Source organism: Galeopterus variegatus, unplaced genomic scaffold, assembly GCF_000696425.1.
Source record: "Galeopterus variegatus unplaced genomic scaffold, G_variegatus-3.0.2 Scaffold582, whole genome shotgun sequence".
Classification (NCBI taxonomy): Eukaryota; Metazoa; Chordata; class Mammalia; order Dermoptera; family Cynocephalidae; genus Galeopterus; species Galeopterus variegatus.
Genome location: NW_007726693.1, coordinates 403,050 through 416,268, shown reverse-complemented (window position 1 = coordinate 416,268; position 13,219 = coordinate 403,050). Strand labels below are relative to the sequence as shown.

The following is a 13,219-nucleotide window of genomic DNA, read 5'->3' as shown; positions in this document are numbered from 1 at the left end:
TCTGCCTTCCAATTTGAACATGTATTTTTGCATATCTGAACCCCTGAAAGAAGTAAAATTTTTGTAAAATTTCTTATTTTTAAGTGTACACCAAACATCTCCCAAGGCAGTTCTGGTCTGCCTTCCAATTTGAACATGTATTTTTGCATATCTGAACCCCTGATGTTGGTACTGTAACACTGCACTCTATCCAACCAAGCTAACTGGCTAGCCCAACCTTCTATGCTTCTATATCTGCTAATAGTTATTAACGTTGTAGGAGAGTGAGAACGAATTACAGCCAATTCTTCAGTCAGCACAGCTGCCTTTAAAGAGAGGGTACAGAGGCTTTATGGAGTAAAGAATTTAGGCCATTGCTCATGGAAAGGTGCACTGGCTTCCCACCCAGAAGAGTTCTTCCTGTTTTAAGAGAGTCAATGTGTTTTCATAGCTATAATGACGGCATGAAGTAAAAGAAATTACTAATGTACCAAGTAGTTTAAGAGAAGCAAGCCCACCAGAATTGATATAAATTTGGGTGAAAAACTATAGCAATGAGGTTTTCAGCATTTTAGAGACTTTGGTGGCAATAACAATTCTTTGTACTGGAAATCCACTCTCCTTGCACAATTTGCAAGGTAATTTTAAAACGTCTCATTTCTTTCTTTTTTTTTTTTTGTCCTTTTTGTGACCGGCTGCACCGCGCTCAGCCAATGAGCGCACCGGCCATCCCTATATAGGATCCGAACCCGTGGCGGGAGCGCTGCTGCGCTCCCAGCACCGCACTCTCCTGAGTGCGCCACGGGCTTGGCCCAAAATGTCTCATTTCTATGGTAAATGGATTTGCACAGGAAAAACTCTTTGTCAGCAGCCCGGATGATTTCAAATAAAAGCCAAAAAAAACAAGTGGTGACTGGAATTTGGCATGGGTTACCGGTGGTAGATGGGCCTGCTCCGCAACCGTGTCGGTGACACTGCACGATCTCAACCGCGAGGAGGGTTCTCTCTGCTAAAGGGGAGGAAGAAACAAGAGGAGTATGAAACGTGTTTTTAGAAACAAGTTTCGGTACTTTACAAAAGATTTCAGTCAATCCTATTCAATACTCTTTGATATTAAGAGGCAATTAAATGAAACACCTATCCTTTAAGGAGTCAAGCTATCCTCCATTTTAGTTTCCAGTATCTTAAGCAGACTGGGATTTTAACTGGTCCTTAGAAATAATGCCAAGAATAAGAGAAGCAGACCCGAACTTTTGGAAAGGAGACTCAATAGGACCCTGCAACATTCTAGTGCTGCTCTAAAAACAGAAGAAAGAAGTAAGCAGTCTTGTATTCTGCTTTGGGATGCAGCCTCTGGGTAAATTCTAATATGGTGTGAATAGAGGAAAAGAGAGAAAGAAATAGTGGTATGTGGCTACTCAACATTTACAGACTGTTATAATTGATAAAGAGTTGGATTCTATGTCCAGAAACAGAGATCGCAGATGCCAGGGGCCTCCTCATCAGATTCTTATCCACAGTACAAGTTTGTACCGCTTACTAATTTTAGTATCTTATAATATGAAAAATGGGATAAGGCCCAAGAATGACTCTGTGATGGAGATGGGAGATTATCCACATCTTCTCACACTGATTAGCCTGAGTCATTCTTTAGTAAAAGTTCATGCTCTTATCCTTGAATATAGAATGATTCTGATAAGCAAAACTGGAGAAGACTTCTGTATTTGACATTCTCATTTAATGGTTAACAATATCTGAAAATAATATAATATCACACTTGGGAGTTAAGGATATTTTATTTATCTAGAATAATTGAATGCAGGAGTTCCCATACAAATAACTAGAAGTGCTAACTTACTATTAATGCTGAAGGAAATTATTATTATTTTTGCACTTGGTTGACTAAAGGTATGTAATTGCTATGGTTTCTGTGGTACTTCCTTTCTTTTATAGGTTTTAAATACATGGCTTCATTGCTTATGTTGTTTCCACAGCAACAGAATTACCAATGCAAATATCCCATATATACAACCTCTTTTATGCTGTCAATTTTGTACTAAATTTACATCTCAGTGGTATTTCTCTTTTAAAATACATTCATAGAATTTTAATATGAAACCACGATAACTGAATAATCAAGGCAACTCATGTAATATGAACCCATGATGTCTTCCAGAATAAAAACACCATAATCAAAGGAGTAACAATTTTGTGAGTACTTAGTTGTTCTTATACTTTACGCAGTCCTATCACTTACATCTGATATGGTCATAATAATGACTATTTTTTCTAGGATGCCATTTTCAGTGGAGTGAATACCATCATTTACTATAGTACATTTTAGGTTCAGTTTCCTGAGGAACACTGAGATCGCATTTGCTCTTAATTCTATGAACAAGCAAGAATTTTCTACGGGCTTTTTCTGCACAGTTTTGTACTGTCAAACATGGAGGTCTTCATGGCCAACTCTCTTGCTTCTCACTGGGGCTCAGCCCCATCTGAAGCTTCTAGAGAGTATTTCCCTGATGGCTGACAACCCAAGTTCAAATGCTACCTTGATGTCAGCGTCACAATTTCACGACTTTTCCCAAGGATTCATACTCTGGAACTTAGGAGACATCTTCTATCTCCCATTCATACCTTGTCTTGAGTGGGCAACCTAATCACGCCCTACCTGAGAAGTGAGAATGCAAAGCACACAGAGGGTGACTGCAGAGGATTGAGCAGAGGCCCAACAGCTCCTAATTCCCACTGTGAAATACCACCCTGTGATACAGGTACTGTTTTTATGAGCCTTTTGGTTGGGAAAGCAATTCTACAAGATTAAAGCTAATAATTACAGAAGTCATGGAATCCTATTCCTTTGAGTTTTTTATAATTGAGGAAAGAGGGTTGGTGAGCATAGCTGTCTTCCAAATAAAAAAAGATGCTCAGTTGCTCGGGCTAATTTTAGTGTAGTCCTGCTGCTTCTAGGGAAGGAAGAACTTTGGACAATGTCAGAGTTAACCGGGACCTGGAAGACCCTTGGTCTTTATTTGTATTCAAGATTCTCCTACAGCAACAAAAAAATAATAAATTATTATTCAGCTTTTCTTTCTTTCAAACAAGACCACTACTTACAATCAAAGAACTGAACTGTTCCCCGTTGGAGTCCGGAGTAATCTGAAGCCTTCTGTTCAGTTCCTCTGACAGCTCCTGAGGGCTGGTCCGAGACACGGGGGAGGCTGGTGGTGGAGGCAGAGCCAGACTGAGAGAGTCTCCAGTGAGATTCGCTTCTTCTGAAATGGTCTCCCAAGGCTATCAAGGAATGAGACATTGGGGTAAATGCTAGGAACTGCAGATCCTGTCAACTCTTCAACAAAAACACAGGATGACAATAACCATTATGACCGTAATTAACATCTACTGAACACTTATCATGAGGTGCACCATCTCCACAATAATCATGAGGAAGATGTGATTAGTACCACAATTAACAGAGGAAGAAACTGAGGCACAAACAGTAACTTGCCCAAGGTACCAGCTGATAAGTGGCGTGGCCATGATGTGAACCAAGGAAGCCTGGTTCCAGAGGCCATGCTTTTAACCACTTTATAATACCACCTTTCTAAGCAGTGCCTTATTTCCAGCTCTTGTTTCTACGTGCATTTTAAATGATTTTCATGGATTTTCTTTAATTGCTGAGGACTCACAATTGATGCTACATGCTGTAATTAAATACTAGTATAAAGTAACTTTTAGAGAATTTATTACGGTATCATTGATTTTGCTTTTCCAACTTTGGTCACTGAAACATCTTTTGAATGATCTTTCTAACTCAATATCTAAAAAGAATGGATTTCTAGTGAGCAAATGGAGTTGTTAAGACAGCATGGAAGATTATCACTAATTTGTTGTTTAATTCATAATTCTTTTCAGTAACATGATATTTAAAGGGAAATTATAGACATTTCTATTCACTCAAATTTGTATTTTCTTGGTAATAAATCTCTCTCAAGACGTCAAAACAACTCAGTAAGAACTTGCAGGTGATACCCAAACAAGTTACAGGGTTCATTCGATTGCTCAAATATTATAAGCGTGTTGTCATTTACTGAGTTGTGGTTAGGCCCTGGGCAAAAATAAATTACAAAGTTAAAAGGGCTTAATATTTTCACACTAAAAATAATGCCATTCCCTTTTGTAATGAAATATAGCAACATATATTTGTCAAATATGGCTTTTTAAGTAACTTCCTAATTAATATTTATGTTAATCATTTAGCTATGAGATCATAATTTTTACATCCTAGACAATGTTTACTGAGAGAGAAAAGTAGACATAAAATCAACCTGGAGACCATGTAAAGAATGAGCTGCAGAGTTAGGCAGCAAGCAGGGGACCTCGTACCTCAGGGACTTCTCCGCCTTCTGAGGGCTCAGGCTCCAAGTCCTCGCTGATGTGCCTGCGTGAGCGGAAGCGCCGGTGTGCTGCCTCCTGGTTGATCTGCCTGATGTTGTTGTCTGACTCGGAGGACACGTCCCTGGGAGCGCACAGGTGAGGGGGATGTGAGAAGAGGAGAGGCGGTATTGAGAACTGGCCCTGTGGCAAAAGCCCGACCCTCACCAAGGGCTGTACACCTGCTAAAAGGTCAGTGCCAAATGCTGACAATTAGCTGGTCATCAAATGTGAGAACTCTCCCACCATATCCTGGCTAATGTGTAGTTCAAGGTTCACTTCAATCAAATAAATGCAGTTTTTAAAATGTATCAGTCCTAATATTTTGAGCATTTTTTAGGCATATACTTAAAAATGTACATTAGTATTTAAGAAAGAAAAGAAACCGTGACAAGTCAGGCCTCTGGAAGGAAAGGTGACAGGCAAACCCATACGTATTGGTCAGTGAGTCGAGACACTCAGGGGGCGGCTGGGTTCTAGCAGTGACAAGGCGGATACTTTTTGTCACCAACAACTGACCAAAGAGTACAAACAGTACAGATTCAGAACTATGACCTGGAGGAAGTAAACCTGCCCCAAAGTGAATCTTTTCAGTTGCTTTCTAGCTCATTTTGACAGAATCTCAAAATCAAGACACTGCACTTTCCCCGCCTCAACCTGCTTTTAAAAATCCAAATAAACATCAGGAAACAACCCCTCAAACCACCTGGGATTTAAAGAACACTGCAGTGCCACCATACCCTATTTTTTATCACACAACACTCTCAATTCAGGATCTGAAAGCATTGATTCAATCCTGAAAACGTTTTTTGCAGTAAATTACAGGCAATCATCTTTTGGAAGAAATTTTTAGGGTAGAAGTTTAAATGCTAACATGTTTTTCAGAGAAAACTCTCACAGACACTTTCAGTAAGACACCACATTCAGTTAACAAAAACTATGATGCAAGTTAGTATCTTAAAATAATTGAAAACATTATTTCAGACTAATTGAAATAGTGGTAATCAAGAATGCTCATCATAGATTCTTTCTAAAACATAAGTTTTTAAAGTTTCTAATACATTCTCAAATTAACTTACACTATATCCCAATAAAGAGCCTGCCGGGCCCCTGCAGCAGTAGCGAATAGACTGCAACCAGCAAATAAATAGGTGACTCTTTAACACGAATTTCCAAAATAGTTTAAGTATTACCATCAAACATCTTTACACTACTAATTTTACTGGTAAAGGGGGAGTGTGATGATTAGCTTCCATTTAATCCATGTTTAATCGTAATTCCTTATTATTAAAATCTGAATTCATAAAGTTTTATAGTATTTGCACACCCAAAACAAACTTTTGCATTCTAACAGAAATATAAATCCTGTATATCTTATTGTTATATTCAGCTATAACTAGATAAAACAGCGCACTAAATAAACAGAAGTACCTTCAGAAAAACTAACATAATTATGGCCATACAAGAAACAATTAAAAATCATGGAAAACACAAGTATACTAATAAACCTTCTGAAACCACAAAAATAGAATGATTACAGAGGACGGCTCTGTTGGAAATGTTAGACACTGTAATAGTGTATTTGTGATTTTATGAGTCTAGGCCCAAACCTGGCCTAAACAGGTCACTAAACCATGTGCCTGGCATCACTTTCAGAAGTGGCTCATTTGTTATCATCCATCCATTTAAAATGCATTTTGCTGAGCTCCTACTTTGTGCCAGGCACGTGGGGTAGATCTGTGAATAAGAAAACAGTCCCAGCCCAAACAGGCTGTGATAGGGGAAGCACATGGCACTTGAGGACACCTGGATAAAAAAGGTGCAGTTCCCCAGAGGAAGAAATTCCGCTACAAACTGAGATCTGAAGTAGCCAGGGGAAGGGGCATGTTCTAGGTTTTTCGTTTTTCTTTTTGGGGGAAGGGATTCTACCACGTCCACAGGACCATGGAACAAGAGAAAGAAAGCAGAAAGCAGCTGGGCCATTGAATGAACTGTGTTTATGACTGTAGGTGGCAGGTCCTGCAGGAGACCAGGGTGAAGAAGCACTTCGTAAGAATACCCTGAGGGCACGGGGAAGTCCGTGACAAGACAAAACATCCCTGTTCTCAGCTGGCTGAAAACAAAACCCATTTTCAATGTTTGCAGCAAACTGGGCACGAATGAGCATCTCCAAGGTGGGCCCAACTCTTTGCTTAGCACATGGTAATCACTATCTGACTTCCTCAGATACAGCCTTTTAATCAAGATCCTTCTAACAGTATCAGTTTTCATCCGAAGGGGGCTGTGGCAGTTTGTGAAAACTGAATTACAAAAAAAAATGATTTTTGATTTAAAACAATTCTTAAAAATAATTCTGGGGGCCGGCCCGGTGTTGCACTGGAGAGTGCGCCGCTTGGGAGCGTGGCGGCGCTCCCGCCGAGGGTTCGGATCCCATGTGGAGACCGGTTCCGCTCACTGGCTGAGCGTGGTGCGGAAGCAACACCAAGGGTTGTGATCCTGTTGCCAGTCCCTGGTATGGGTGCGACACCGAGGGTTGCGATCCCGTTACCGGTCAGTAAAAAAGACAAAAAAAAGAAAAGGAAAGAAAAAAAATAATAATAATTCTGGGAAGTCTGAGGGCTTCTGGCCAAGCCAAATAAAGCTAAGGAGAAAGAACACTAAAGCCACAAAATGGTTCAGATGGGATGAAGAAGATGTGGAAACTGAGTTTTTCCTTATCTAATAATAATAATTCTGGGAAGTCTGAGGGCTTCTGGCCAAGCCAAATAAAGCTAAGGAGAAAAAACCCTAAAGCCACAAAATGGTTCAGATGGGATGAAGAAGATGTGGAAACTGAGTTTTTCCTTATCTAACTTTTCTCTCGCTTTCTACAAGGCACGCCCATCAGAAACGAGGCCCCCCTTGCGTGCCATCAGGTCCTGCTGGCGTCCTCCCTGGCTCAGCCTGTCCCTCTAGTGTTGTTGTGTCTCTGATGGGGACAGTCAGGCCTCTGACTTCCCCTGAAACCACATGTGAACCTGAACACAGATTAAGAACTGCATTTTCCCCTTCATGCTCTGGACTACTGGTGAGCCAGCATCATACAAAACTTACACCTTTTGTTTTGGTTCTTTGGAACACTACCACCAAAGATGGGTTTTTTTGGTATATGTTTTACATGTAACCAACTGTACATATTTAATGTGTACCAGCTGGATGAGCCTGGGGATAAGTATACACCTGTGAAACCACCACAGAGATGGTATGTTTCAAAAAACATGAAGTGTTTTCTCAGAAATTCCACTAGAGTTTCACAATTCTGTGAGGTCGAGAAAGCAGCATTCTCCCCATTTATCCCCCAAATACTTACTAAGGAAGGTGAACATTTTTCCATACGTGTATATTAGCTATTACTATTTCTTCCTTTGTGAGTTGCTATGGGTCACTTTTTTACAGAGGTCATATGATACTCTGATCACCACAGATTATTCTTTTCAGGTTCTCCTTTCTCATGCTGTTTAGCAAAGAGAGATGATGGTATTTTGCTTAGGACATAGTTACCAAGACTCTTCTGATCACTACAAGTAACCAAGCCCAAGGTGAATCCAAAGTCATTTTTACTATAAATGGCTACTAGCATAGCCAAATGGTTTATTATAGCTTTAATAGCTATGGTCATTAACCAAAAAGAAATAGTAAAAAATAAATAAGTAATAAATAAAAAGAATTAACTAAACCATTTCTATTTCTGTGGGAAAAAAATTTAACAAAGAATAGTTCAACATTACCCAGGTGTTCTATTTATGCTATCCTGAGAACAAGGAACTAATGTTTATGCTGGGCAGCCCAAAGCTGACCAAGAACAGCTGATATTCACAAGAACCCACTTGGGGGCTTAGCAAGGTTTGGCTACTCGTTGTTCCATTTTCTGTAAGCTTTCTCTCTAAATTAAACAAAACCTAGACCAGATGACTTGGCCACCTTCCCCACCCAGAGTCATGTGTAGAATATTGTTGCAATTTGTAAAGATAAAAGAGCTTTTAAGAAAACCATCCACCATCATACTGTTAATACCACTTGTTTATAAAGCATCATTAACAAGTTTCTTTCAGAGTTCTGGGTCTAGAAAAAATTATCACCCAAAATACTTGCTTTTATTACATATTGAAAATTACATAATTCATTTATAATTGCCCTCCTTGTTCTGGCTGCTAGGAAGTTCATCATTTCTAGGATAATATCTCCTTTTCCTGACTATTTTGTTTTTGCCCTTTATGTAGATCAATAGATTTAGGTCTTGCTGTTAATTATGATTTAACAACAAGCTGCCTCAAAACCATTTTTATTGTAGTTGAGGTTTAACTAGTGTTTGCTATCAAGCAAACCCAAAATTGCTGAGGAAATGAGACAGTAATCAGTGTGCTGCACCCCTGAGGCTGGTGAGGGATTAAAATAAATAATAGTTCCTAATTCTGATTTTGCAACCCTCTCATGTGTTTCTGATTGTATCAAGGGGATAGATAATACATAAGTTTAAAAAAAAAAAGTTTTTGAGAGGGTTTCCAAATCAAATAATAAAGAGAATAAAAATCCAAAAACTTAAAGAAAAAAGAATCACAAGCCAATCTGTCCACTGTTTTCCATTCTAGGGCGGTCAGGTAGGGAAGCTGAAGAGGAGGGAAAAAAATATAATCGCCAAACATAAGATAAATCTAGGAAAAACATTTCTTTGTATTTCAGGAATCTATATAAAGAAAACATACAAAATAAATCAGTTCATGGTGAAAATGGAGGCATGTGACACAAAGGCAGTGGCTTCCTCCTTGTCATGCACAAATGCTACCTGCTCGCATGCCCTTTACCTGAACGAAGAGGGGTCATGATGTACCACACGCCATCTGCTTTTTCCCACCCTTGTCCCAGAGAGTTTCCCTGTTTGCAGCTGACTGTGCCACGCAGGACTACGTGTCCCCGATATCACACAGTACTCACATTAAGCTCGGTCGATGCCACTGAGTGGTCCGGTTGTTGTGGTTGACATAGTAGGTACGGCCTAAGTTGTCCACTTTTTCTTCCCACCCAGGGGGCAGAGGAGGAGGAGGAAGCTCCTCCTGGTGCTGAGAAGCCGAGTCACTCGAGTCAACGACTTCCCACCCGTGCTGCAGAATGGAGGCAAATGGAAGATTGAGGTTGGGTCTGCAGATGTGAGCAAAAGGCAACCACGGTGTGTTATGTGTGCTTTTTCATTGCTCCATTGCACCACGGCTCTTGCAATGGCTTCGTGTGCCACATTTGAATGAATGCCCAAATAATGTCAAGAAATCAGTTCCAGAAGAGTATCAAAAATCTTTTCAGCAATGGCCAATTAACTGTATTGTTTTCTAAGATGACTATACTACAGATAGGGAGCAACACAGATTTGGACACTCACAGCCTGTTAAGTTACTCCCATCCCATTATATATATACTCTTTGCATATTTCACGTTTGTGATTTGGACTTGAAGGCCTCCAGGGCTGCACAAAGTGGTGCCAATGACCTGGGTCACCCTACAACAGTGATCTTTTCAACATCTTCGTAAGGTAAGAGGGAATGGGGAGGATGAACTAAGTGCTAAAAAAAAAAAAAAAAAAAAAAAAAAAAAAAAAAAAAAAAAAAAAAAAAAATCATGGCATAGTGACCAGGAGGCCCAGGAAGGGCAGCCCCAAGGCTGCTCTGAGAGGAAGGAAAGCCTCTGTTCTGTGTCTAGCACAAATGCAGGAGCCAGACACATCTGGAAGCTGCTGCTCTCTACTTAGGACACTCCACAGTCACTGCCTCCACATAAACAGGCTTCATGGTACCAGAGTGAAGAGTGACATTTTTGCAATGCATATTTTAGTCATTAAGTACTCCTGTCCTAACGTCCCTTGGTAAAGTCACTGGAAAATTAGGTAATTCATGGGTTACTTCAACTGGAAGGCAAGAAGACTGTAAAAAATTCCTTGGATTTGCGATAAAAACCTGATTTGCTTATAAAATCTTAACATTCATAAGTGTCTACCACCCACTCTCCTCTTCTGCACACACAGAGAGAAGAAAGCTCACAAACGAAATACTGCCTGGAAACATGACCTCTTGGTTGGAGGGGGTTTGGTTAACTTGCCCACAACACATTATTCACGTATCACATACATGCGACAGCTGCAAACAGATGTGAAAATAAGCCCCAAAAGGCCGTGCTTAAAGGACACATTCAAAATAGTATGAAGATTTGTCTAACAATACACCACTGTCTGAGATGTGTGCTGCAAAGGTATACAGGGACCCGCAGCCTTGATATGTGACCAGAAAAGGAGAAGGCAGCTGTGTGCCAAGAGGGCGAAAATGGCATTCCAAAATGGCATTTCTAGAGGAGCGTTTTTGTACTGCATGCCATCACCTGTGGGCCAAATGAACTTGGAAGAGATTTTCTAAAGCACTCTGTTCACTTTGAAGCAATTTCAAGTGCTAAAAGGAATTTACAAAGAGCTGAAAGTCCAAAGCAATGACAGAAATCTATCTGTGCATGGAGAACTCCCATAGCAGTGGGGCCAGCAACAGAATACGGACAGTGGGGCACTGTCTAAAGATGTCTCTTCAGTGATTAGCTGTAACATAAAATGAATGCTTCATCTTTTTACTGAAACAAATGCACTGATAGACTATCAGACAGATTCATGGGCGTAAGGTTTTTTTGTATTTAAGCCTCATAAACTTCGACTATAATGTCTCGAAGTGAAACATGAAACAGAAATAGGATCTTGGGCATGAAAGACAGAGCCAGCCCGAAGTGCCTCAGCTTACCTCCACATCCTCTCTCTGCTCGCTGTTCTCTTCATCTGGCCCTCCGTTTTTCGGCATATAGGCCATTTTCAACCGCAAAAATCCCTTCACTCGAGATTTGTGACTGCAGAATGGAAGAAAACTGGTTATAAAGGCTACGACCTGGTTACATCTTTTGTGTCTGTTGTGACTCTGACATCATCCTCTAAGGAGACTGGCAGGTGAAACCCAGGGGACGGGCACGCCCACCCAGAACCCCAAGCTCACCTTCGTGGTCTGAGGAGAAAGTCCTTAAACGTATAGGGTCGCTCCATGGTTGGGTCTTCAGTCTACAGGAAGGCAAAGTAAATTAATTTTCAGTACTCGTGATGATTTCATAGTTTAGATACAGCAAACTGGATTACCGACAACACATTTTCACAGTTCAGAACGTGGCACAGATGAGAGAGCAGTACCAGACAATTCCTCACCCAGTACCAGACAATTAATGAAAGTCTGACAGTCCATGGAATTTATCTACTCAAGGTCCACTAGATGTCACTATCCACATCGGGTTTTAGGAGCCAATCCTGGCCATGGACAAATGACAAAATTACAGCCATCATTGCCAAGTTTAATTTCTAACTGCAGGGTGCGGCCTCAATGTTGCAGAGCTGATTAACTCCAGAAAAGCAGTGGTCACTGGTGCCTTGTTAACCCTGTGACTCAAGAAACCAAAGAGCACAGTTAACAGGACACACAAGATCTCATCTATGATGGCAATTTTACTTTATTTTTCACATTAAAATATCATGTCATCGGCCTAAGATAATTGAAAGATCTCCTGCACAGATCGTCCTAGGAAGCACCAATCAGCTTCTGCTGGGGCTTATTACATGCGTATAACTGGGATATTTGTTCATTTTAAAAGAAATCAGTACTTATTTTACTGTGCAAAGTCCATTGGCCTAACAAAGCAGAAAATTGAAAAGATAAGTGCTTCTGTTTCACTAATTTTTAAACACTATGTGTAGTAAAACTTCAAATACCTAGACCTTCCAATTAAACACAATTTAAATATTTACTTTTGTAGAAAGAGAGAAACAACAGTATGATGATTTATTATGTCAGGCGTGTGTGTGTATATGCATTTATATTTGAAACATTTTCTGTTTATGTCATTCCCGGCTTTAAACTCCCGGTGGCTTCCTACTCTTCTTATAATAAAATGCAAATTCTTTCCTATGACCTACAAGGTCAACTATGATCTGGTTTTTAATTATCTTTAACCTCATTGTGAACCAGTAACTGTTTACTCCCTGTATTTCATCCATCCTGGCCTCATCAGTCATGTGTACAAAAATCATATCTACTCGTGCCGGAGGGCCCATGCATTGGCAGGTCCCTCTGCTGGACAGCTCAGGCTCCAGATGGCATGATTGTCTGCACTCTGCCATCTGGCCTCAGATCCCAGATCACATCCTCAGAGATCCCATCCTAAATCATCACCATCAGCCTACCCTATTACCCTATGTCATATTACCCTGCTTTATCTAACCCTTATCATTACCTGAAATTATCTCATTCATTTATTTACTTACTAGTTTATTATCATCCATCACTTCTAAAATGTAAGCCCAAGAGGTCAGAGGCTTGGATTTGTTCATCATTGTATTAGTGGTGCCAAGAACATTGCCTGGCACTAAGTAGGCACTCACGTAAGTAGCTGATTAATTCAAATTATAATAAATTACAGAGGCCCTGAAAATTCACTACCATTAAAAAAAGTAAATTATATTTTCTAGACCATTCTTGCTAAGGCAGTAAACAGACATTTTGGAAACAGTTTCTAAAAAAAAAAAAAAAATGTTTCCAAATATATATCACTTGTGATGGAAAATCTATTAATCGAGAACAGTATTGCTGGAATCCCTTCTTATTTTCATTTATTCAACCAATGAATAGTTTCAGAGCAATAGCATGTATAAGGCGTGGATGCAACACAGTATCAACCCTTCCAATTACAACTAGGTGAGAGGGGC

General features: G+C 40.0%; 1 protein-coding gene across 5 annotated transcripts in view; it reads right to left on the bottom strand.

Annotated features, from left to right (window-relative positions):
• NEDD4L (neural precursor cell expressed, developmentally down-regulated 4-like, E3 ubiquitin protein ligase) overlaps window positions 1-13,219 on the bottom strand; it is a 233,534-nt gene that overhangs the window by 57,531 nt on the left and 162,784 nt on the right. For all 5 annotated transcript variants that reach the window (XM_008570210.1, XM_008570211.1, XM_008570209.1 and 2 more), the window contains 6 exons: window positions 11,466-11,527; window positions 11,220-11,322; window positions 9,388-9,554; window positions 4,369-4,501; window positions 3,100-3,276; window positions 914-988 (listed from right to left, as the gene is read on the bottom strand). In XM_008570210.1, coding sequence (XP_008568432.1) covers window positions 914-988; window positions 3,100-3,276; window positions 4,369-4,501; window positions 9,388-9,554; window positions 11,220-11,322; window positions 11,466-11,512 — 702 coding nt within the window. In that variant the 5' untranslated portion in view covers window positions 11,513-11,527. The remainder of the gene's footprint in view (window positions 1-913; window positions 989-3,099; window positions 3,277-4,368; window positions 4,502-9,387; window positions 9,555-11,219; window positions 11,323-11,465; window positions 11,528-13,219) is intronic.